Source organism: Alnus glutinosa, chromosome 2, assembly GCF_958979055.1.
Source record: "Alnus glutinosa chromosome 2, dhAlnGlut1.1, whole genome shotgun sequence".
In the NCBI taxonomy this organism is placed as follows: domain Eukaryota; kingdom Viridiplantae; phylum Streptophyta; class Magnoliopsida; order Fagales; family Betulaceae; genus Alnus; species Alnus glutinosa.
In genome coordinates, this window is record NC_084887.1 from 32594055 (window position 1) to 32621016 (window position 26962).

The 26962-nt window shown below is 34.9% G+C and overlaps 3 protein-coding genes, 1 non-coding gene and 1 pseudogene across 4 annotated transcripts; 2 read left to right on the forward strand and 3 right to left on the reverse strand.

Annotated features, from left to right (window-relative positions):
- Positions 1–9137: 9137 nt before the first annotated feature.
- LOC133861342 (uncharacterized) lies at positions 9138–12138 on the reverse strand. The gene is made up of 2 exons (XM_062297097.1): positions 11940–12138; positions 9138–9465 (listed from the first exon to the last, which is right to left on the reverse strand). Exons 1-2 carry the CDS (start codon positions 12050–12052, stop codon positions 9237–9239), a joined length of 342 nt encoding a protein of 113 aa, XP_062153081.1. The 5' UTR covers positions 12053–12138; the 3' UTR covers positions 9138–9236.
- Positions 12139–12187: 49 nt separating this feature from the next.
- TRNAI-AAU (transfer RNA isoleucine (anticodon AAU)) lies at positions 12188–12261 on the forward strand. Its single transcript has one exon. It is a non-coding gene; the product is annotated as a tRNA-Ile (tRNA).
- Positions 12262–13331: 1070 nt separating this feature from the next.
- On the reverse strand, positions 13332–14683 carry LOC133860522 (transcription factor MYB8-like; annotated as a pseudogene).
- A 2481-nt stretch (positions 14684–17164) lies between these two features.
- On the reverse strand, positions 17165–18462 carry LOC133860995 (MYB-like transcription factor EOBII). Its single transcript, XM_062296686.1, has 3 exons — positions 18164–18462; positions 17884–18013; positions 17165–17746 (listed from the first exon to the last, which is right to left on the reverse strand). The coding sequence occupies exons 1-3, from the start codon at positions 18303–18305 to the stop codon at positions 17356–17358; spliced, it is 663 nt and encodes a 220-aa protein (XP_062152670.1). The 5' UTR covers positions 18306–18462; the 3' UTR covers positions 17165–17355.
- A 5599-nt stretch (positions 18463–24061) lies between these two features.
- LOC133861327 (scarecrow-like protein 3) lies at positions 24062–25627 on the forward strand. The gene has a single exon (XM_062297083.1). The coding sequence runs from the start codon at positions 24223–24225 to the stop codon at positions 25492–25494; it is 1272 nt and encodes a 423-aa protein (XP_062153067.1). The 5' UTR covers positions 24062–24222; the 3' UTR covers positions 25495–25627.
- Positions 25628–26962: the final 1335 nt, after the last annotated feature.

The window sequence follows — 26962 nt, forward strand, 5'->3', positions numbered from 1 at the left end:
TCTACTATCTCGTTAATAAAAAGTGGAGGACATGGCTTTAAGGGTAAACATTGATTTGAATTATCACTTTATTCAATATATAGTAGAGATGAATGAGATCAAATTTGAATTCATTTACTCGATCGAGATGGTGGCTGATCTTATGACTAATGGATTGTCTTTGGATAAATTCGAAGGGCATGTAGCTATAATGGGATTAAGAAACACCTCGGTAATAGCTACATGAGTTAGCGCATAGTCAAACGGATTCGGAATGTCTGGATGAATGATTCTTTACACTTCTGCCAAATGGGGACATAATTGGTCAGTTAAAGGTAGATGACACTAACGAGGTACGGGTATTACAACTCACATAAATGTAAAGTCCATTAAGAGGCATTATGTTGAGTATGGTATATATATATATATGCTCAGAGAGTGTAAAACACATTGATAAGGTGTATCAAGGAAGACTCTAGGAATAATGGCTTTAGAGGAAGTACTTGATTGAATATTCGACGCAAGTTGACACATGGACTTGGGCATGGCTGAAGTCATCAATTGTGAAATGATGTGTGGACTATATATGTTCCCAACCACAAAAAATTGATGTTTTAAACGTACCTCTAGTATGTTGTCAGTGGGAGAGCATATAATAAAGGGTGCAATCAGATAAAGTAGTGACAAAGTGTTCACACATATAAGTCAATTATGATTTGACGCCGATATGTTGGGCTCACATATGAGAGTTGGCATGAAAGATTTATTAGTACCAAGGTAATCATGTTTAATTAAGTTTATCACCTAATGTTACAGTGTAATCAAGTGGTAGATGATGATATGTTTTAGGAGATGTCATAACAAGCGCAACTTCCGTCCATAAATAAATGAAAATTCACATAAATTTGTATCGTATATGTACCTCATTAATTTTTTTTTTCTTTTAAAAAAAAAAATCTAAAAATATTTTTATTTTTTTTCAAAAAAAAGCTTTTTGAACAAAAAAAGAAGGGTGCAGCTCAAGCCACCCCCTAATAGCAAAATGGGGTGGCCGAAACCACCCCAAGGGCCTTGGGGATGGGTCCCCTGTTTGGCCTGGGGGTGGTTTCAGCCACCCCTTCAGCGTGTTTGGGGGTGGTTTTGGCCACCCCTTTGGGCAAAATGGAAATGGGCCATGGGGGTGGTTTAGCCCTCTTTTTTTTTTTTTTTTCTTTTTTTTTATTCTTTTTCTTCTTCTTATTATTATTCTTCTTTTTTTTTTTTTTTTTTTTTTTTAATATTTTTAGTTTTCTAGTTGTTTTTCTTCTAGTTTTTTAAAATTTTTAATGAAGCATAGGGACACATGTTTGTTTTTGAAGGGTATTAACGTGGATTTTCATCAATTTATAGACAAATATACCGTACCTATTCTTAGCCATAAGCGATGTTCCATCTACGATATAAATTGAAACTTAAGTGTAAAAAAATAAAGTTGGTAAGTCGTAAGGAAGAAAAAAGTATTTAAGCCATATATAAAACTTTTGTAAGTTAGCGATGATAAAGAATCATAAGCCTTTTTATTATTGTTTATAATGTATGTGTAACCATTATTAGTTTGAAACCAATTAAACACTAGTTTGGAAGATAGACATTAAAATATTAACTCTAAAACGAAACACTCATGGAGTTTCTATAATAATTATTGATCTTATATCCAACAAGTACTTTTTTTTTTTTCTTTTTTTCACTAGAGTTAGCTTTTTGCTAGGTTTCCAACCTTCTCTACGAAATAGATAATTGGATAGGCTTTTAGGACTATTTAATTAAGAAAGTAATTGGTAATTACTATATTTTCTTGTTAGTGGTTTATCAAATTGTTTTAACTGTTTCCTTTGGATTGTATGTTGTTGGGGTGTGCTTTTAATAGGGTTTTGGAGCTGCTTAATTTGTTCGGTCTCTTGCCTTGTAATTTTTATTTTTTCCTTTAATAAAAAAATGTACGGTCATATCGTAACAACAAATAAAAAACAAAGAAATTGTGGTTGTTGGGTTGGTTTGGCTATTCCTAATTAAGGACTGGTTCAGCCACTCTCGATGACCGGTTTGGAAGTAGCTTAAACCATCTCCTTAGTCACAGGATGGTTTGGCCACCACAACAACTTTTGTTTAGTCCTGATCTGAGCCGTTTATTTTAAATGAATGGCTCCCAAAAAATATTGTATTGCACAAAGTGAAATACCCTAACTATTAATGTGTCGGATCTCAATCCCATCAATCTGATGACATGTGAGAGAAATCTCATCTATGCTCTTACCCGATACATCCAAGTACTCAAATGTTCCACATGCATGTCGTGTGCTAAATGCTAATGTCTATTGGTGCATGAAACTCCTTGATTCCTCCTTAAAAGAGCGATTTTCATCAAACTTGGAACATATCACTTGGATATCTTTTCCAACAAAATATTGTGGGCAACTTAACACGAACTTGAAATTAAAACTGCAAAAAGTCCAACGTAGTTAATATCAGCTAGCTGATCTGAATGTATCAGAAATAACGGAGGAGAACCTCCAATCCTGGAAGATGCTGGGAAATTGGAGAGCCAAAATAACTACCTGAAAATCACCTTCAAGTATGAACCTGTTAAGCTTGAGCGAAGAAGCCAACGACACCGCCAGCAAAGCAGCCAGAGGTACACCATAATTAGGTGAACAAAGAGGACTATTGTATCAGTTATCAACTATTCCACCACAAATTAAAGGAGATCGACTCATATTTGGTCGTCATAAAAAGGAGTCCAATTCAAGTTCTTTGTAATTTGAAAAATATGTCAATTTTGAAAGACGTTTTATTATTATTTTATTTACATATTCATTCTATTTTTCTGTTTACCATGTGTACGTTTGGGATCACACGAAAACAAGTTGAGGAGACAAATACTGTCAATATTGCCAAATGATCATAAATTTTATTGGATTGAGAGAAAAAAAAAAAAAAAAAATTTAAAGTTGTGAACTGGAGAGTCCCATTATTCTACCAACACTAATCCTAGGACAACATTATTCTACCAATACTACTTCAACTGTCTTAGGTAATAAGTTCTTTAACACGATGCTTGTAGAAATTTTTATATGTAAAATAATAATTTTCTTCTTAAATGGTTTGGATTGAAAAGTGATAAAATTTCAGCTATATATGTTGAAAAAATAATAATAAAAAAAGATGTATGACCATATAAACGGAAATAAATAACTTTTGTCCTTATTTTACAATAACTATCACTCGATTCAACCATATACAAACTATGTATCATCCAAAATCATTGACCAATATTATCATGTTGTTAACCATTCATCACGTAACCTCTTATCAACAATTATTAAACGGTTTAAACCTTCAAACAATTTGTTATCATCAAATAAATTTCAGAGTTCATGCATAATTCTGCCCATTTTCAAACACAACAAAAAAATAATAATAATAATTATTAGAACACAAACTTGAAACTTCTCTCTCTCTCTCCTCATTGAAGAATATATATATATTTTTTTACATAATATTAATTGCAAATAACATTAAAGAGTACAAAAAAAAAAAAACACCATGAAAGAGTACAAAGCAAAAAGGCAGAGTTTTGATTACCCAAGAGACAACCTAGTCAGTTAAACACGTGTCTTAATAAGAAACCCGTCTTATGTCCAAAGCAAATCTATGTTGTAAGAAGGACGCCGTTTACCGAGGACTGAACTAACAGCACTCTGCCAACAACGTGTCGACTTCTCATTGCTGGGCTACTGTACCAGGTGACGCAGAAGATCGATGGCGAAACCTTGGCCAGTGACCGTACAATCCAAACGGAGTCTAACTGGACAGTGACCTGCCCCAGACGCACACGTGTCAAGAAAAGACAGCGGAAACACAGGCCCCAGTAGATTTTCGCTGGTTGACGTTTGTGTCGGACGCGTGCTTAGAAAAGCTAAGCTGTCTATAATCTATAGACTATAATAATTGGGCAGGCAGAATCGGGGGGTTTTTACTTGTTTACCCTTTGGTTATGTTTTCGAATATAGTACAGCCGATAGATTTCATTTCATGGCTGACATGGTTATAAAAAGGTCGAACAGTATACAATAATATGTTCCCTCTATTTTCTGATTGAAAAGAGAAAAAGGAGGAAAAATAGTGAAAATAATGCATTGGCAATCAATGACCATCCACAAATTTGATTCTTGCAGGTACAGAGTGTGTATTCAAACCGACACCCAAACAGAAAAGGTCAGATTGATCTTCTTCGATCTCGGATTGATGGGTTGGGTTGGTTTGGTTTTAAATTTTGAAAGAATTATTTTAGTATATATTAAAAATAAAGATATTTATTTGTTTTTATAGGTCAAGAAACTTATATCATATGCACTTATTTTTTCCTTTTATGATCCTAAAAATATATCAATTATTGTAACTAGCTTATAACTCGCGCTATGCGCAGTATATTCATTAATTGTAATTTACTTGAAAGGTTTTAAAAAGATTATGAGTAACAAATTTCCTTTCCCAATGTTGTTCATCGATTAAGTATGTAACAAACAAAGTATTAAAAAAAAAAAAAGATAAAAAGCTATTAAATAAATAACTGCGTAGACTAAAAATAGATTGTTATACCTGATATCAAAAATAATGATAGGAAACTCTCCTATCTCACCATCATTTCCATGAATTGAGTGTAAATTTTCAAAAGAAAAAAAAAAACTCAATTTTGAATACAAAATAATATATAAATTAGAACCGAAAATAAAAGAAAAAAACAGAAATTATATGCAAATGGGTAAGAGGTAATTAGAAGATGAATGCTTAATATGCCTTATATCTTTACTTAACAGCATAAATAAAACCCAATAAAACAATATATTCACTACAAAATACTTTGTTCTCTCGATAATTAATAATAATATTAATATGGTAATACTCCCTGCAAAAAACAACGGAGGAAGCTTTGTCACTCACCATCATTTCCTTGAATTTACTGTCAAATTTACAAAAGAACATAACCACAAACAATAAAAGGCCAAAAAAAAGAAATTTTTTGAAAAATACTAATATATATAGACAATAAGTGGCTTTTCCGTATATTTTTCCCGGTTCCAATGAAATTTATAAGTATAGGAAAAAGTCCTATCAAATAGATATTTTTTCAACGTAAAATAAATTACTTTTAAACATAATTTAAAAATTAGAAGAAAAAGGTAAAAAATAGAATCTAAAGAACATAACCACATAAACTAAAGACAAACAAATAGATTATTTACCATTCTCTTTGAACACAACCCCTGCAAACACATTTTCCAAAACCCAATCAAAGTTAAAATTAATAATAATCTAACGGAAAATTAATTGTCTTTTCCATACACTTTTTTTTTTAATTTTTTTTTTTTTTGGTTTCAATAAATTTATTGGTATAGGAAGAATTCCTGTTAAATAAATATTTTTTTTTCTTTCGATCATTATTTGCATATATAACATAAGAGAAAATATTTTTAGAACAGAAGTAATAATTAATATAAAAATTAAAACAAAAAATAAGGACAAAAAATAGAATCCGAAGCATAGAATCACAAAAAATAAAGACAAACAAATGGATTATTTATCATTCTCTTTGAACACGACCCCTGCAAACACAATTTTCAAAACCCAATCAAAATTAATACTAATATAATAAAAATTAACTTTCTTTTTCGTATACTTTTTTATGTTAATTACAATGAAATTCATAGGTATTAAAAAAGTCCTGTCAAATAGATATGTTTTCTTTCCACCCTCTTTCGCATATATAACGTAAAAGAAACTACTTTTAGAAAAAAAAATAATAATAATAATACATAAATTATAACAAAAAATAAGGACCAAAACAAATGAAGATATGAAAATCTCTTTCTCACCATCATTTTCTGAATTCAATGTAAAATTTACCAAAAAAATAATATACAAATTAGAACAAAGAAATAAGGACAATAATAAAAATAGAAAAACAGAAGCCAAAATGTTTGATTCGTCCTAAAAATATAAAGTTGTAGAGATATATCCAAATGCATTGCAGAAAATGTTCGTATAATACTTGCTGTTAATTGTAGACTTGGTAAAGTAATATTTGCGTTGCGTTGCATATAGTTTATGAAATGGTGCATGAGGGATATCAATATTTGGTTTTAGACTTATAGACTACAAAAGGTTCTTAGTGGTTTTCATATTGAAGAAATTAATGGTTTATTTTTATTTGTAGTATTTTAAAGCCGTTTTTTAAAACAAAAAACAAAAACGCCACTTGTCTAAAAAATAGAATGTCATTATATAATGATGCCACTTGTCTTAATATACAATTATTTTCTAGGAAAAAAAAAAAACTGTTTTCACACAAAAAAATAAAAAATTTACATCCACATGAAATTACCATCTTAATGCGTTGCAATCTGGGTTAGAATTATATCCCCTTAACGGAAATAGGTTGTGGCAGAGATAATTTATTTGCAAGTTAGTTTAGAAATCATTTAGAATATAGAATTTTGGTTCTTTAAATTACAATCAAAACAAAAAGAATCCAAAAAAATCACAAAGAGAGAAATCAACATAGAGAAAGAGAGCTAGAGAAGCACATTTAGGAATTTGGCCGGAAGGAGAAGAAACTAACGTTCAATGTAAAAAACCAACCCACATTGTTAATTAATTGAAAACTGGTTAAAAAGTGTAACAGTTTTTCAGGAGGATATATATAATTTAGTATGAGGGAAAGCTGTGTTTAAGTGAAAGTGTGAAACAAAGTGTTTTAAACTCACCATTAACTTAACGGATACTTGTCAAAGTTTTATGTAGCCACTTGTCATAATTATAGGCACTACTCTAATTGATTCCCCTATTAAATAGGATATAGTTATTTTCTAGAAAAAAAAAAAAAAAATGTTCTTTGACAATGTTATTTTTTTTTTTTTGAAGGACTTTGACAATGTTATTAAAAGCACAGTTTAACTTTAAAGGCCCTTCAAAAAACAAAAAAAAAACTTTAAAGGGACACTTGGCTGCATTTTAAAACACCACTTGTCACAATACTATGCAATGCTCTAAGTGATTCTTATATATATATATATATATATATATATATATATATATATATATATATATATATATATATATATATATAAGAATCATTATTATCATATGTGACTTGGACCATTATTAAATAGTCACATCGGTTACAAAAATTATCCTATGTGGTACTTATAATTGTTTAATTAACAGAATTATTCCATTCGTTCCTGTTTCATTCAAAAACTTTACAACATATTACCTCAAGACCTCTCAAAATTTGACAAGTATCTCATGCGCCACATCATTTATTATAATCATCAAGACTTAATCCACATTAGCTACATGTTACTGACACATGTTTAAAGAATTCCACACCAACGCCCTATTAGAATTACACTTTCTCCAAAATAATAATAATAAAAATAAAAAAAAATAAAAAAAAATTACCATAATTTGTAAATCCATCATTCCCCTTAATTTCTTCCCCAAATCACACAAACGAACCTGGTCTTTCTCATTTCTCCCATCTACCCCTACCTCGAATCACTTGTTGGTAATTTATGGAAAACATTTTGTGTGTTGATGAGTTTTTAGTCAATGAATTGATTGACATATGTATGTGTCATCATTTTATTAGTGCTAACGTGATGCATTAACGAAATTCGTAAAGTGTTTTGACAGAATTTGATTGCATAGATTAAATTGTTATTTTGGCATACCCTGAGAACCTCTAAATTATATATTTTTTATACGGAAGATAACGATTTATAATTTAACCCAAATTGATTTTAAATTTATCCCAATATATAATTTATGTTCTAAGAAACCTAGCTACCTAGGCAATCTGACGACACAACCCACTTGGGGTCCCTTCTTGCCCCATTTGATGCAAAGCGACACAAACACATTGCCATAACTACCATCTCCCCTCCCCCATTTACCCACACCCACATGCACTAACATTTTGTCGTTCCCATTTTCCCCCAGTCGAAAAGATAGAAAAAAGTCCATTGAATAGTCAACATCGACGGTCACGTAGTGGCACATATATACCAAATCAACCAAAGCATAATTAATTATCCTGTCGGTGAATATGGTCAAACATGTCCCATATATGAATGCTCCTCTCCTCCATAATACAGTGAATGTCGACCCGTGTGCGATGTGCTTTTGGCATCGGGGGGGATGGCAACCAAATTCGATCAATCAAAGAATAACTAATCAACTTCAAGTCCAATCCCTACTCCGACAATGTGTATTGGAAATGAATTGAAAGTAGCTCTTGTCCGCAAAAAATAGGATGGTGGGTTCTTTTTACTTTAAAGCTTTGTCGCAATTTCTTTGCTTTGATTTGATCGCCTTTCATTAGGATGATTGCTTGGTATGTTCTTTTCTGAAACCTCACATATGGTGAAATCCAAGGAAATGTGTGCATGCTGTGGGCAAGTAGCTGACTGAAACAAGTTCATCGCTTGCCGTGGGAGCACTGAAATGTGTTTATATATAAGCTCTTTTTGTTCCTCGGACTTTTGTTCTCCATTTATTCCTTAGTGGCACCGTAGGTTGTTGTAAAGTTTGTGAGCCAAAAGACAAAATTCGTACCAATATCATAGAAGATAACGATATTCATTCAAGTCCAACCAAGGCAGAAACCAAAGCAAACAATGATATTCATTCGGTCCAACCATAACTATTTTACCTTGGTTTAGTGGCCTCAAGAAAATCTCTAAAGTAATTGAACATGTACTAAAATGAGAGTTCGAGTACTCCCGAAAAGAAAATCATCAATCCTATTAGTATTAGTCGCATTAAGTCACACTGATAACCTATGAGGCTAGGTTAGGCTATGTCTCAATCGGATTTGAAGAAACACCTGTGGTTCCTACTGTTTAAGCCTCTCCTATGCAGCTCTTAACGAGAATGTGTTATTATGGTCACGCTCAGGTAGAACAGCTACGGTTGGTATCCACTGAAAATCAAATTCTTTTACTCATACTAAGATTAGACCGAAGAATATTGTAATTTGCAAGCCAATATTCAGTGTCTTAGCATCTCTTGACTAGTGTTTACTGAGCTCCAAGCACATTTATTGTTATATCAAGATATATAATAGATTTTGCAATTTTTATAAATGAAATGCTATTACATATTTCCAAATTAAAGTTTCCAAAGTCATGAAATGCTTTCACATGACCTGAGAAAATTCAAACTGATGCCATTTTAGTGCAATCAGGGCAGGAGAAATGGCCCTTGGCTTGACATTTAGAGCAGGAAATGGAATATTGCACCTTCGACTCACCATCTCCAAGTGATCGATACAAGTCACTGTCAATAATAAAACCAAAAGGTCCACCATTGACTCGTCCAACTCCTTTACATTTTGAGCACGCTATCATCCTCAGATTGCCGCATCTCTTGCACATACCCAAAGAACTGAACATTTCAAGGTTGAAGGCACAGCATGCACATGTCAGAATGTTTCCACAACCCTCATAACTTGAAAACGTGTTTACAAGGATAACGTAGTTATATCAGTGTTTTAATATAAGTCTCTAACATTTGTGAGGAAACTTGCAGTACTTGTGAGATGCCACTTGCTTCTAAAGTCAAACCAATAATGCAACTCATGGGACTACCTGACAAAGTATGGATAATCTAATAAACCTCAACCCTTCAAAGACCAGCACTACTGCAGATAAATTCCCAGTTATAATTAAGTAGCATATAATTAATAAATTCTGGACAAGACACAGACCACCAAAGAGCTACAGCAACAGCAGAATCACCTTGAATACTGACACAGTGGTGAAGCAGTTCATTAAACATCGATTATTCATAACCTAGAATATTTAATACAAACAATGGTCAAGAAGTTTAACGGGCAAGTCCCAAACTAATTGCAATGCAGAATGGCAGCCTCTTTTTTAGAGACTTTATAAAATAATTCAGCCGGCCACTAGCATTTTTCATTTTCAGATTTCTATCTTTATAACTGTTTGGCCACATACAAATTCTGTTCGAAAATTAAGGAAATCAAGCACCCAATAAAAAGAAGAAATGAGTACTTGCAAGTAGCAAAACAACAGAATTCTAGTTTCCAAGCTCAAGAGCAATCATCAATACCATTCACGAGGTAATAATCAAACAAGAGAGCCAACCACAACAAACACAAAGTGGGGTGGAGATACAATACCGTTAAGAGGAATAATTCTAGAAATCCATCATGTGTTACTCTTGTGTTAGTGTCCCTTAAAAAATGAAGCGGCTTTTAAAATCACAATTTGATCAAAATTCAATAGTGATCAATCACAAGTCTAATGGTAATTTTAAAAGTCATTTCATTTTTTTAGGGATACAAGAAAAAAGAAGAATTTCTAGCATTAATCGCCGTTAGAGAGTGTGCAAACAACTCTTTCACGCTAAAGTGAAGTACCCTAAAAAATAAGACACAAATACGTATCCCATTTTAACCAATATCAAGTCCAAGCCTTCTTCCAATTGACAAGCTCCATGACACCTACGGGTAACTACAATTTCAGCCGTAAGCACTAGATATCCAATATAGTTAAAACAAGTTAAGCTTAGAATAATAAAAGTTCCCAAATACAAAATTCAGAAAGGGTATTAAAATGCAGTCTAGTTATAAGAATCAGAGGTTGATAATTTATCATACTGACATTAACTCAAACATCAAAAGGACAAATTTAGCAGAACTTTTTTCAAAATTACCCATACCAATATTCCAATATTTCAAGTCAAAATCTACACATCTTGCTCAAAAAAAAAAATGGTAAATTACACTTCGCCCCCTAAACTCTCACCCCAATTGTAGTTACACCTCCAAACTGACTCAATGCAACTCAATCCTATAAACTGCCTAACTGTTTTGATTTACCCTTTGAATCGGATTTGGCTGTTAGTTTGGATGGAAAACGTCATACGTGACTAGCATGTGCACTTGAGCAATTTTTACATGATTAATTTACCCATGTTTTGTATGTAAACACGCCTTTTTCATAACAGCGGGGAAAAAAAATTGATGCAAAGTCCGTTCAGATGAGAATGGCCGCCCAAAAAAAAATGAAAGTTTGAGTTTCATGTTATATATTCTCTTGGGTTTGAAATACCAACAACAGATTTGCTTTTGATTCGAGAGGACAAAACCGAGGTAGAACACACTAAATAGCTAATAAGAAGCATCCACGAACAAGCTTTTGGAATTTAGCATCATCATAATTAGGGTGTCCAAGCAACTCTCTCATACTAAAATAAAGTAAACACACTGAAAAAGAAGACACAAGTACGTATCCCCTTTTAACTGATTTCAAGACAAGGCCTTCTTCCAATTTAGAAGCTCAATAAAACCGAAATGGAAATACAATTTCAATCATAAGGTTCTGGATGTCCTATATTTAAAACAAGTATAGCTTAGATAAATAAAAGTTCTCAAACACAAAAGTCAACAAGGGTACTATATTCCACTCCAGTTATAACATTTAGAGGTTGCAAATTTTTCATACCTAGGCTAACTCAAAAATCAAAAATCAGAATTGGACAATTTTAACAGAACCCATATACATTCTCTTTTTTTTTTTAGATGAATGAGAGTTTTTATAAAAGATCACGATCAGTACAAAACAATCCAGTAAACACATTCAACAATTTCTCTTCCCCCACCCCCCCCCCCCAAATTCTACTACATCAGCTAACAACTACATTATGCAGCCAACATTCTCCAGCAACAGAGAACCCGTATACATACTTGTCATTGCCAATATTCCAAGTAACAATTTACACACATCTTGGGGTAACTTTGAGTTTCATGTTATATATTTTCATGGGTATTAAATGAGAGAAGAGCCCCAAAATCAGGTAAAGAATATGGGATAAAGAGTTATGAAGTTTACCTGCGCTGGGAGGCAGAGATGAAGGCATCAACTCTTGGGGCAGCAATGGTGGCGCATAATAGCAGTGTGCCAACCCCAAATCCAGCCAGTTCGCTTGCTGTTATATTCTCCATCTCTTGCTTGTTTATCCTTGTGGCTCTGCTCTGCTACACCGCCACTTAAGCGCTGGTGGCACAGACCCTTATCGGAACTTCCAAGTCCATGAATTTGCGTTAATAAATTGTTGGTTGAAATGAAGAATCGAAAATGGCCTATTAGCTCAGTTGGTTAGAGCGTCGTGCTAATAACGCGAAGGTCGCAGGTTCGAGACCTGCATGGGCCAATTACTACTTTTGTAATTTTTTAGCAATAAAACAAGGCCTATGTGGGCTTCTTGAACATTGGGTGACGATCCAAGACCAAAACCAATGGATTGGTGATCAATGCCGGAATGGGGTATATATATATAAGTGATTTTTCTTTTTCTTTTTTATTTTTTAACTTGTCCATGCCACATGGAATTTCCTCCGACGGTAGATAATTTCTTGGAATTGGATCGTAGAAAATTTCTTAAATTCAGTCAATTAAATTAATGTATGTTCATTGCTTTCAAGGTTTTTTTTTTTATTTACTTTATTTTAGTGTGAGAGACTTGGCCAATTGGACACTCTAATGAAGTAATTAATGATGATACTAATTAAATTCCAAAAACTTCTTCGTGTCTACACGGATGCAAGTCATTATTTCTGCGTAAAATATGCAAAATTTGGGAGACTTATAACAAGTAATTTGATAGAATTAAGCAAGACGCAAATTAGATGTTGGCCATGATGAAAGCTAGCAATAGAGAGAGTGGGGTGAATGAGGAAGATGAAGCCATAGTTGGATCAGACAATAGGGTACGTGTTAATTAGCCAAGAGGCGCTCATACCATATATAAAAGAGTTTGAAGAAGAATAATTTTACTTCATAATTTCATACTGTACAAAAGGCAAGTCCTAAACCATGGGAAAATATTGTTAATGAAGGAATAATATTGAAGCTCTAAAAATATAGTTCAACTTAGGATTGGGCATACAATAAGTAATTTGGATAGCTATTGTGAAAGAGATCATTTAGATCCAGTTGCCCAAATAAATTTTGGATTGTCTGACTACCTACCAAGATAATTAGGTCCCACACGAATTCTCTCAAGTTGTTAATTATTTGGGCAGCTAATTGTTGCGCATTCCAATCCACTTCATTTCTCACAAAGATTTCCAAAGTAAATATATTGATTCCAAAAAAATTGGTACACACAACGCTAAGACCCCATGCAAATGCACCAAGTTATGAAAGAAAGAGATTTTCTTCCGCAAATTCACAATGTTACTGAATTCTTAAAAAAAAAAAAAAAAAAGTAACATGCCAAGGTCTTTATTATTTTTAGGCAAAGCCACTTAGGCTCTCCTTTAGTCAGTAAAACAATCAGACTTAAGTAAATATATCTTATATATGCTTCAAGGAAAATGTATTCTCCATCATCGAAGCTATTCGAATCCAGTCCACAAAGAAAAACCAGTAGGTGGGTGATGATCCATGTGATCATCAATGATGTCACCCTCTGGATCGTCTGCTAAGTCCCACAGGCCACCATGTAAATCGTCCTCTCTGATTGTATCCAACCAGGACGCAACATCCTGACACATCATAGACAAGCATTGGTCCTCCAAAGTAGAGCACATGGAAAAAATCTCTTTCTTTCCCTGTGCTTTAATCATCTGTTCACCACTTGGGTCTGCATAAGGTGTTGTCCTTCCCATGTCATCTTCCTGTGGTTGCTGCTCCTTTCTCTGTCGTGCTGGTTTTTGCTTAAGAATCGGGGCTTTTCCCTTTTCTTGCTTCATATTAGAGGATTTCTGTTTCTTCTTGAAATGGGTTCTCCAGTAGTTCTTTATCTCATTGTCTGTTCTCCCAGGCAAGTATCTAGCAATACTTGACCACCTGTGTTTGCATAAAATAAATAATTAGACATAAGAAATCAAGGAGGGAGAGAGAGAGAGAGAGAGAGAGGATTACTTGTTACCCAAGAGAGCATGCAATTCAATAATAATGCCTTCTTCTAGAGGTGTTAATTGGCCTTTCTTGAGCCCAGGCCTGAGATAATTTACCCACCTTAGCCTGCAGCTCTTGCCACTCCTTTTCAAACCTGGTAAAACAAACAAAACACGATCAAATAAGGATGATAAAGGATTAATTACCTCCTATATTCATACACTAAATTCACCTCTACTGAACTTCAAAAGGAAGTAGTCTGCTAAGATACTGTAAAAACATAAAGTAGCCAAAATGAAAATTTCAGGCACAAATTTGTTCAGCTCTACTTGCTCGAAAGCTCCCTCTCTCTCTGTCTGATTCTGACCACTTTAATAGGAGAATAAGTTGCAGTATATATACCTGTACACCTAGCCACAGAGCTCCATCTTCCCTCCCCATGCAACTTGACGTATTGACTAAGCAATTCATCCTCTTCATGAGTCCAAGGACCTCTTGTCCACCCTTGTTCTGGAATCCCCCAACCCATCATCTAAGCTAATATTTCACACTCTCAAGTACTTGTCTGATGTACCTCCAAATTATATGTATAAAAATTCCCCAATGGCTTACCTTATATAGTCCTCTTAAAATGAATTTTGATTTACTAAATTATGATCTTAATTACTAGCACTAATTAAGATCTTTGAATCGAATTTCTTACCAACCTTCTTTATAACGAAATCGACCATCTACCCTCTAGTTTGAGACCAAGTGTCCAAACGTACATGGTGCTCGCTGGCTTAAACTTTTATGTATAGCCAATTAGAATGGAACAAGTGGGCTTCTAGTAGGTTGAGATATATATAACAATTCTAAATTGAATGATTTAAACATTGTTTATAGCAGATGTTCTCTGCTTTTATAATATAGTACAGAAGATTATATATAATATGCCAATGATGGCCGGTAACGGGGGGGCCGCGTCATCGATCTGACTTGTGGCTTTGATTCTATTTAAGCTCATATGCTTTTTATATTTAGGTGTTGATGATATCAGGAAGTTTCCATTAATATCGATAACATCAGCAAAAGATACTGAGAGTTCGAAATGCTATAAAGTTCTTGTATCTTATTCAGAAATGCTTGATTTGATAGTGCAAAAAGCACATCGAGCTCAACAATTAATATTAGGGCCAAATGTAGAGCAGTGACGAAATTACAGAGTTGGAGTTCAAGAGATCAGAGGCATATTTGGTACACTAAGCAAAATTGAACAGTATTAAAATATTGATAAAATGATTAAATCGATTTATATTTTACTATCAGCTTTAGTTTTTAGAATTGGTGGTGATTTACCATAGTATCACAGCCAAAGGTTAATGACTTTCAATAATAAATCAAGATGAAACAACTTGTTCAACAAGTACAATATCAGTAATCCTCCGACCCACTTCACAACACTTCAAACACCGCGGTGGGGCACTAGTCGAAGTTGCCCTCTTAGGCTGCGCATTTGCTTGCCCTTCTATGTGTAGATGGCGGAACCATATTATGATTAGGCGAGGTGTTGGATAGGGAGCTGTATGAAGTAAATAGATTAACCGACCATCAAGTTTCCATTGGAGAGGATTTGGGGGGATCAAATTGAAAAAAAAAATTGGGGAGGCCAAAACTAAAATAAATAAATAAATAAATAAATAATTTAGGGGTAAAATTTTAATTTTTTCTTCTTTTTAGATTTTTTTTTTGGGGGGGGGGGGAGGGCCAAGGCCTAAGGTGGCTCTGCCCCTGTGGAGAAACTTGTTGGGTTTGTGGAGCTTGGTCTAGACAGGCAGCACACCCTGTCCAAACAAGTACTCCAGGGAGTGCCTTTTCGCTAGGCTCGTTTGGACAAGCAGTAGGGCCCGTCCGGACAGGAGTTCCAGGAAGCGACCTTTTTGGTGCATGTCCGGACATGCCATGAGGGCTTCCGGACACAACAGCCTGAATACTTCAATTTTCTATTTAAAAACTTGTTACGAAACTCTGTTGTAATGGAAAATTTGTAGAAACACATAAAGATCTTTTCTAAGTTTTCTATAAAGGAGTTTGAGAGTTGAATAGTTTAATCAACGTTTCTGGATTGTAAAAGTCTATTATATTATTTTTTCCATCATATTGAAATCTGTTGCTACTCTGTGGATGTAATCCTTAGTGGTGAACCATGTAAATCTTGTTGTTCTTGTGTGATTGCCTGAAAAACTTTCATTCCGCTTTATTCTCTTTCGCATCCCACGGGTCTTGGGAAATAGGATGTATTTCCTAACAAACCTTTTGTGAAGAGAAGAGTTTCTTTCAAGTGTGGACATGCAATTATGTAGGAGGCATAATTCTTGCTTGAGAGATTGCGATAGGATTTTCGCTTGACAGCTGCTCGAGCAAGATGTTACGAGGGAAGAGCAAAACTTTCGCTCAAAGTTTGCTTGACCTTGGCTCGAACAAGAATGAGATTAAGCGTGGAATAGAGACTTCGCACGACACTTGTGCAATGTCCGCTTGAGGGAACACAGTTTTAGAAAATGCTAGTTTTGTAATTTTACTTTCGGGCTTCAAACCCTAGTACTATTTACTTTCCTATAATTAATCTTAAATTTTTTTCTAGTTTTTTTATAAAAGAGTTGTGAGTTTTTTGTTTGCGAATTTTGTTCCTGACACACCATGCTGCATCACCTTTCAACTTTACAAGTAAACAAACAGCTCTTATTAGAGTTACTAGCCAACCCTGAGATATCCCTAAAACGATTCAAACACTCATTAACCATGGAAACAGAGCTAAATACTCCTTAATTAGAAGCTAGACCGAATATTATAAACAAAACAAACTAAGAAATAGGTCTTAACGTGCCCCTGTTTCTGCCGTTTACTTCTATGTTAGTCTTTCCTCTTTGTATAAATTAGAATCGATCATTAGGGGTACTTAGAATTCCTCCTTCTCCACTGAACTCATGTAGGACAAAATTTGGTATAGCTAGGAAGCATATATGCACATATATGTGCGTGTAATATTTGGTAGAATTTCTCAAACACATATATGGACAGATAATTCCATAGAAAAGCAGCCAAAAAGGAAAAGCAGTATATATTTTGGGTCGATCTTTTTGTTTTGAAAGTCTAATATCATTTTATTTACCCCGAATCTATTTAATGTTTACATGCAAAAGAACGAAAGTAGACTTAATTCATCCAAACGAAAAAAAACACAGAATTAGACTTATATATGATCAGCCTTCCTAGAAAATGTACCCTCCACATACGAAACTATTGGAAACCACTCCAAAGAAAAAGCATTGGCGTGACTTATTCGAGTCCCCTTGACAAGAAAAAGGCCGTAGTTTGAATTTCCATGGTTAATTAGTTTGTTGTTGCACAGCCTTGAAAGTGTCTAATCGTCCAAGTCCCACAGGCCACCCCAGAGCACATCATCTGCCACTGTGTCCGACCAGGGTGCAACATCTTGGTACACAACAGGGAAGCAGTGGTTCTCCGAATTAGTCGGGTGAGTGCTGAAAACCATCTGTTGCCTAATTTCTTGAGCCTCCGCAGTCATTTTCTCAGTGTTTCCAGTCTCTGCATGAAATAAGACACTTCTTATCATGTGATCATGATGTTCTAGTACTGGTTGCTCCCCCTGTTGCTCTTCTCGTTGTCTTATTTGCTGTTTGCGCTGTTCATGCTTCCGAGAGGATTTTTCCTTCTTCTTGAAATGTGTTCTCCAGTAGTTTTTTATCTCATTGTCTGTTCTCCCGGGCAAGTATCTTGCAATAGTCGACCACCTGTATTTCCACAAAAATAAAACATGTCATGTAATAATAATCACACAGAGAGAGAGAGAGAGAGAGAGAGAGAGAGAGAGAGAGAGAGAGAGAGAGAGAGAGAGAGAGAGAGAGAGAGAGAGAGAGAGGTGCATTACTTGTTACCCCAAAGAGCATGAAGCTCAATAATGATGCCTTCCTCTTGAGGTGTTAATTGGCCTCTCTTGAGACCAGGCCTGAGATAATTCACCCACCTTAGCCGGCAGCTCTTACCACTCCTATTCAGGCCTGGAAATTAATATAAGAAAACGAAAGGTATATATGTCAATGTGAATTACGTCATGATCAGCTAGAGAAGTTCAAAGAATTCGAAGTTTTTTTTTTTTTCTTGGCTTATCGCATAGATAACAATAGTGGGGTATATATATATATATTTACCTGCGGATCTAGCGACAGAACTCCATCTTCCCTCTCCATGCAAGCTTACATAGTCGCTAAGCAATTTATCCTCTTCAGGAGTCCAAGGACCCTTCCTCCACCCTTGTTGTTCCGGCATCCCCCACGCCATCATCGTTTGCATAATTTCGATCACTTCCACTAATTAGTACGCTGTTTCAAAATTGTATGGCACAAATTGGACAATCTAGGATCTAGCTTATATATCATCCTAAATCAGTCATCTTTACTTTTTAATTATTTCCTTGATGAATATCTCTCCGGCCAGGAACCAAAATCTTGAATCGAATTTTCGCCCGAATTATTTATTGCCATAATGATCCTTTAGCCTATAACTTCAATCCAAGAGTTACTATATCCATGGTGCTAACCAGCTCGATTGCTTTTAGCCAATCAGAATGATAAAAGTGTGTCTTGTGAATCCTAGGGACCGTACAGGATGTCGTCAATGCCGATCTTCTGATAGTGTGATTCCGTAAACTAGCTGAACACGAGCTATTTTGTCGGTATCTAGATTAAAGAAAAGATAAACTAATTAGTGGGTTGTTGATGTTTCTTCGAAAACGGCTTTTGTTCCAATGGTTTTGTAACATTTGTTGATATACATAATCCTTAAGTGCATGCTTTTGTGTTTGTTTATTGCTAGAGCCTTGTTTTTTAAGCATAAATTAACAAAAGAGTCTAGCTAGCATGATCGATCGATATGCAATTAGGGTAATGGAGTACGTATCTGTATTTGCAAAAGGAGACTACTTTGGATGAGTCACCAAACCTACATATGGTAATTTATGCTTATCTGGACTTTGGTGCATTGTTTAATTGGTTAAACTAATTTTTTATTTATTTATTTATACCTGCTTTGCCTATATGTAGGTGTTGATAATGATGGGTTTAAATAATATTTTAAAACTCAAAAGAAATTGAGAGAGACAACAAGATCTTAAACAGTGTCAAAAATATATCGCGGAAATGCTTGATATGATTCTACTATCGATTTGTTTGAGTTTACAATTTAAAAATAGTAATTTTAGAATTTGTGATTTGAAAAAATAATATTTAAAAACGCAAGTAAGCGCTTGGTAAAATCGTTGTTTGACCTTTAAAATTATACGTTTTAAAAAAAAAAAAAAAAAAACACTGCATTACCTGCAATTTGAAAAAGTAGATTGCAATTTTTTAAAAACAAAATTTTTCAAATGATTCAATTTTTACGATTTATTTTAAAATTATACTTTAAGTCCACAGAATCGCAATTTCAAACGCACTCTAAGAGAATAGAGATCAGGTTTTATGATTAGACTTTTGCTTAATTACTACTTGGGTGATGTTTTGATGTATGAGAAGCATGCGGGTACATGTGGTACTCATCCTTCAATCCTCTACTTCTAAAATTGTTTAATCAGTGACTGTTAATTAATTAGAGCTTTACTTGAGAATTAATTGGGAACCAAACATTTGTATGGTAAGTATTTGAGGAGATTTGGGAAGGTTCTCGAAAGCAAACATGTACAAAAGAATCAAAAGATCATGTATCCTCTACCACTTTAAAAGTACGAATTTGAAGAACATATTTTTGATGTCGTAATCCTTCTAGAAGATTAAAGTTTCGACATCATGGACCCCAAATGATTCACTGAGTAGTTACGGTAATGCGCAGAAAAATATATATATTGAAATCCCTGCTGTACCTAGCATTCTAGGCTGTGTTTGGCAATATGAATGATTACATCCCGTTCAACTGTTCAAAGTTATGAAAAGATTTCGTCAGAACGTGATTCATGGAGAAGGAGACAGTTACTTCGTTGTTTAATTAAGTAGTCAGTTCCCCAACATGAAGAAAATGGTTCATTAATTAAGAGAGAGACAAAAGGGAGGAGGAAAAGAAAAGAAAAGCAATAGCTTCGTCGGTGAGAGGCAGCGGAGGGGTGGCTTGTGAGGCCCATGCACGGTGGCAAAAGGGTAGGAAGAGGCGCTTGAGGATGGATCCGAGCCTATAGTTAACTATACTTAATTAATTGTACTTACTAAGTTACTAAGTATATACTAACTTAGTAATATATTACGTTAACTAAACTTTTCGTTTTGGTGAGAACATACAAATGACCAAATATATAAAGTAACCTATATAATATACATTATTTAATTACTAATATACATACTTAAATTTATATAACCCATTTTTATTCGTATATATATATATATATATATATGAACGAGCTAATAAATTGAACCAAGTTTTATACGAATTATGTTCACGAATGTTAATTGAGTCGAGCCAAACTTTATACAAGTTAGGCTCACGAACATTAGCCTAGTCGGGCTAACGAGTTGAATCGTACTTTATACGAGTTAAGCTCGCAAACGTTAACCGATTCAAGCCAAGCTTAATCGGGTATGTTTCACTTAGTAATCGATTAGGTTTCTACAGTAATAAGCGGTTTGTTGCTTTCACATTATCAAATTCGAAATAAGTTTATACAATCGGGTATCGAACAAACTTGTTCATTTACAGCCTTACCTACAATCCTTTTACAATTTGTTGACACGTGCCCAGCATGTGATTGACGGGTGTTAATTTTTTTTAATGGGCCGACATGCATGACTCCAATTACGTGCTAACATGTATTAACAAATTGTAAAAGAGTTCATATAAGATGCATTACTCTTTTAATTATAGTTCATTACCCTTCAAAACTTGTGTCTGTTTTCACAGAGGATGCTTGAAGATCTTATTGGTCATTTATAAATTATAATGTAGCAAATTTAATTTCTTCGAACTCCAACTACATGATAAGGAAGTGAATAATAGTATATATTTCTTCATCCTAGATCGTTTTCTGTAATGTCACCTATATTACCTCTAAAATATTGCTATAAAGATATGATATATATATATATATATATATATATATATATATTAAGAACACGTATGGGTCGATTCCACAACATTCTAATTCTTTCATGGAAAGCAAGATGCATCCAACAAAACGTAGAATAAAGAAATTGCTCCTCTTTTAAAATGCACGACTAACAATAACAAGAGGCTTTTCAAATTTCTTGAAAGGATCCTACTTCCCAGTCCAATGATTCATAAGCCCTTTGATTTTTGTCTTAATTAGTAACGTATTCTCAACTAAACCCTTAAAAAAGAGGCATTATCTTTTTAGAATATATTATCAGATTTGATCTTATATTATAAGATTTTATTTCGGCATTAATTAATGTAATTGATTATAATCAAATCAAATCATATTTGAATACAATTAAATTCGATTAGTTTGATTTGATATCTCATACCATTTCGTATTCTCTTCACCTCCCTATAAGTAGGGACCTTCTGTATTGTAACATTATTAAGTGAATAAGAGCAATAATGTAATATTCGAGACTTTATTTTAGAGACGTATGTCATAAACCAAATCACGTAAAATTTATATTTATTTTATTTATTCTGCCTTTTCATTTTATATTTTCGAAGCATTATGTTTTATTTCATGATATTAAAGCTTTAAGTTATAGCCAATTTTTTATTTTAATCAATACTTTAACACTCCACACCTTTTCATTTAATATGGTATGAAAATTCAAACCATCTGTATAAAGAACATATACAATGAGTCAATGAGCCCATCAAGGCCCAACCCAATTATCCTGTATTGCCACGATCTCCATGCAAATGGACGGTCCTAAGATTGGGGCCGGTGGTCACAAATGAACGGTGATCCGAGTATGAAAGGGCATTCGAAAGGTCTCACAGATCAAATTCCTTCATGTCTCCACTGCCCTTTTCTTTTTAATTTGTTTTTGGATTTCGTGTTATTTGAACTACATGATGAGAGCTTAATCTTTCACTTATAAGGAACCACCATTAATCATTTTGCTTAGGCCTGAATGACCTTTTCATTTCTCATAATTCAGCCTTTATTTTGAGCCTTTAATTTGATCCTTCTTTTTCTGGATACCCTTTACCCCAATGCCAAATTACAACACTAAGAAATTACCTCATTGATCAATAATTAATGACCGATTAACCAAAGAGATTTGAGCTTTGAAAGTATCACTGACAATGAAATTAACAATTTATGACATGGTCAAATCTATATCCATATATAGAAAGATAAAATCCATGTAGGTGGGCAAGGGGCATTGTCCTAGTCCCATAAGACAAATCGTTTCTGCCAATATTGATCCATGCCAAAGGAAAATAGTCTTTCACACGATTGATGCCATTAATTCACCCAATTGAAAGAGCCGATCGATTATGGCTTAAAACATGTTGGATCGATGTTAAAGTATTTAACAAGGTATTAGAACTAAATGTTCTGAGTTTGAATTTTGATTCGGTCATTTATCTCTAATTTCAATTAAATATTCCACATATTAGATCTTACCTATTGAAAAGAAGTTTGAGCACACACGTGAGGAGGGCGTTAAAATATTGATAAAATCATCAAACAGCAACAGTAATTAGAGATGAGATGAACAGCACAGTATAAAGATAAATAGACAGATGCATCGCGAAAAGACTAAAATTACTGATTTAGTTTATTGTTCATTAAATTCTCTACTCTCTAGAAAAATCTGTCAGTGAATGTACAATCACGCACGTTATAACGATAACAAATCTTATTTTTATTGTTTTCTTGTGGGAAACGTTTAGGCAAGAGTCCACTCAACAAAAAGTTCGAATCGATAGACGTTTGCAAAATAATTATTGATAATGATAATAGATTAAAAAAATGATAATCAAGGTACTTTTAAGTTAACATATAAAGATTTTTTTTTTTCTCTTTTCTTTTTTAACAATTAGTGGATCGAATTTCCAGATTAATCTTCTTTGCATCTACTTATTGCACTTCTAAATTATTATTCTTGGAGCTATGTCGCGCAATCAGGGACACACATCACACATGCATACAAAGAACTTTAGTTGCTGACGAGTGAGGTGGACACCACTGCTAATTAAAGCTAAACTCTAAGAGGAATGTAATTTGCCTTTGCCTTTCATTGGAGGGCTGCTTCTTCACGTGGCAGCAGTAGGAGAGAGCCAGAAGGTTCGATGGAGACATGGCTGGTGTTGGTGAAAGCGGAAGACGACGGAAAACATAGTGGTGGCGCGTGTGTCAAGCAAGATCTGACGGAGGAAAGTAAATCTAACTTCAAAAAATTTAATCCAAAATCCTTAACAAATCCGACAAGAGAGATGGTGAAGGAGGGACATGACTAATGATGGTAGTAAGGAAAAGAAAAACAAAGCTTCCAAAGATGTAAATAGGACTTTTGAAAGAGCAAATAGAACCTCCAAAAAGGTAAATGGGGCTAGAAAAACTCTAGCTAGATAGGGGCCTCAAAGGAGGCATGAGGAGAGGGAAAAGAGAGGGATAGAGGAGGAAAAAGAAAGAAAGAGAAGGGGGAGCCCATAATTGTTGTTGTAGAACGTTTATCAGGAGAGAGAACATAGGTTTGGGACGGTTTTTTGCTTTCCTTGCTAATTTGTTAAGTAATAAGTAGTTAATATAGTAAGTGTCACATGAGTTTATAAGAAATTTATAGTAAAAATTGTAATATGCATAACACAATTGTTTTAATTTTAATTACTATAATGGATATAATGGCCAATTTGTCATCTTATCTTTGTTTTTAGTTTTGAAATCATAGTTTTTATTATTATTATTTGGTACGAAATTAAATATTTCAAGGTCATGCCAGGGCAAGAATTTATGGTATCAATTCCCATTTCCCACTGGTTCAATATTTAATTATATTGCATGAACCGAACCTGATTTATGTCAAGGTTAATTTAAATCCTATATTTTCCATTGACTAGGAAAGTCAATATTAATGAACATGTTCATAGCTCCTTAGAAATACTTGATGACCCTTTTGTAGCCATTCATTTGGAAGTGTAACATACTTCCAAGAGCAAAGCTCTCATCATTTCATTCTCACCTACTCCTTCAAAAAATTGATTCCCCATATATATAATCAAGTCTTAAAGCATCCCACAAAACCTTCCCTGATCAGCATTTAGCACAACCCAAATGAATTCAACATCTCCTTCCTCAAAGCCGGACGTAAATCTTTCCCTAACGTTAAAATCGTCTGATCCAGCCTGCAGGCCGCCGTGCCATGTTGATCAAGCTGCCTTAAAGCCTGAAGAAAGAGGCATACTTCTCATTCAACTCCTCTTGACATGTGCTAAGCACACCGCATCCAGCAACCTCCACCACGCCGACGCATGTCTCCGCCAGATATCACCGCTTGCCTCGGTTTCCGGCGATCCCATGCAGCGGCTGGCGGCCCGGTTCGCCTACGCCCTTGCAACCCGCCTTGTCAAGCGCTGGCCTGGCCTTTACAAGGCTCTAAACCATTCTCAACCATCTAATAAGCCTGAGGTACTACTGGACCGACCCTTTCCTTGCCTTGCTTTTGCCTATGCCATCATAGCCCGGACCTTGGTCCACGCCATGTCGGAGGAGCGGGTAATCCACATTGTAGATTTGGGCTCCGGCGATCCGAACTTATGGGCCTCACTTATGCAACGCTTCGTGCTTATGGGCCACGGGTCGCCCGGCCCGTCCCACTTGAGGATCACGTGCGTAAACAGTAACAAAGCCGTTCTAGAGAGGCTGGGTACAAGGCTTGTGAAAGAGGCAGAAGGCCTAGACATGCCCTTCCAATTCAACCCGCTGAATGTTAGTCTAAGAGAGCTGACCGTCGACATGGTTAAGGTAAGGTCAGGAGAAGCATTGGCTTTTGTTTCAGTTCTAGGTCTTCATGTCTTGTTGGCCGAGGATGATCGAGTGGACGCAAATTTTGGGTTCGGCGGCGCGCGCGGCAGCAAAGGCAAAATTGGCGTTAAGGATTGCAAGCAAATGGGGCAATTCTTAGAAATGGTTAAGTCAATGGCTCCAAAAGTGTTTTTACTGGTCGAGCAAGAAGCTGACCATAATTTAAACCGTTTGGTGGAACGGTTTGTTGAGGGGCTGCACTACTACAGCGCCATGTTTGACTCCTTGGAGGGAAATTATGGGCGTGAGGAGAGAGTTGGGATGGAGGAAATGTTTGGGAGAGAAATTGAAGATATTGTGGCGTGTGAGGGTTTGGAAAGGGAGGAGAGGCACGAGAGGTACGCGAGGTGGATGGTTAGGTTTGGTAGTGGTGGGTTCAAGCCCGTCCGGTTGTGGTGCGATGGTAAGCAAATGGTGGAGGCCAGTGGGAAGGGTGGCTATAAAATTGTGAACGAGAAAGCTGGTGTGATGATTTGTTGGCACGAACGGCCTCTTTATGCAGTGTCAGCCTGGACTTGTTAGCTATTTCTTCTCTTTTCTCCCGTTATGTGAAAAAATAAATAAAAATAAAATAAAATTATCTTTGTGAATTATCAAATATCAATGGAAGTAAAATCATAATTGCACAATTGAAGTGCTACTTTGGTCCTTAATTCACGAGCAATAAGTTTTTAAATTGAAATGCTAATGTGGCTGTTAAAAAAAATTAACTACCTAATCTATTTAGATTGAAACTTATTAAAGTTGGCCGGTTCCATCTATATCCAGGTCGAGTGTCAAAAAAAAAAAAAAAAAAAAAATCACTTTGAGAGGGATCGGTTAAGGGGTAGGCTCTCTTGAGTAACAACAATATATTTTGATTACAAATGTCACCATTTTTCGAAATAGGTTTTTTTTTTTTTTTTTTTACTAGGTAATATTATTCAAAATGACTTAAATTTATAAGGATTTCGTGGAAGGAGAACATGTTGTGGGTATTCTTATTATTTAAAATAAACGTGTGGGATGTGGGTATTCTTATTATTTAAAATAAAGTAAACATTCTCAATGGCAAGGAATGTGGATTCTTACCTCTCTATAAAAGAATCTACATTCATAGCAAAAGGGGTTGGGATGCAATTCAAGTCCTTTGGCTATCTGATTTCATCTATTAAAATGCAACTAAACGGGGTAATCTTTTAGGATTCACAAAAATCCTAGAAGGTTACCCCCATCCAAACGCCCCAATAGAGTTTTGTTTTATGGGCTTTGATTTAAATTGGTTAAATGGACGGATCCTTAAAAATGACTTATTCGCAAGGAGCGATATGACCAAATTTTAACTCCCGTAAACAGATAGACAAATCCTAAAACTACTCCCGTTAAGGGGTAGATATAGAAGTGGGACAGGGATCGTAGGGCAAAAATCCGCATGTAGGGAGCGGTACTCAACCCTAACCACAGTCCACAGTCGGTAGTTAGGCGTTATAAGAGTTGTTCCCCTTTCCTTTTGGAATGATGCTTAAAATATTTTACCAACTAGACCACTTGGTAATTATTTCTCTCTTTCCTAATTATTTGTTTTAATAAAGATCAATAAAATGAAATCGTATTATTTCTGGGTTGAGTCGTATTCCAATTTTATTTTGGCAACTGTGTATGCAGAATAAGAATTGTTTTCTAATGATATATAACAATTGAGATTACCTTAAAAAATAAAAAAAATAAAATAAAAAAAGAGTATGCTATCATTTATTCTTATTATTACATGGATTTTCATCACGAGTCTATGGATTTGCCTCTTGTGCAACTTCAATTAGGGGTGGGCGCGGGCCGGATTGGGCCGAATTTGCATGTTTTTCACAACCCGCCCCGCAGTGAACGGGTTTGAAAATCGAGATCCGCAACCCGCATAGTGAATGGTCAACCCAATGGGTCTTGGGTAGTGCGGATCGGGACGAGTTCGGGTATTCCTCTTCTTTTTTTTTTTTTGCCCAAAACCAAAAAAATA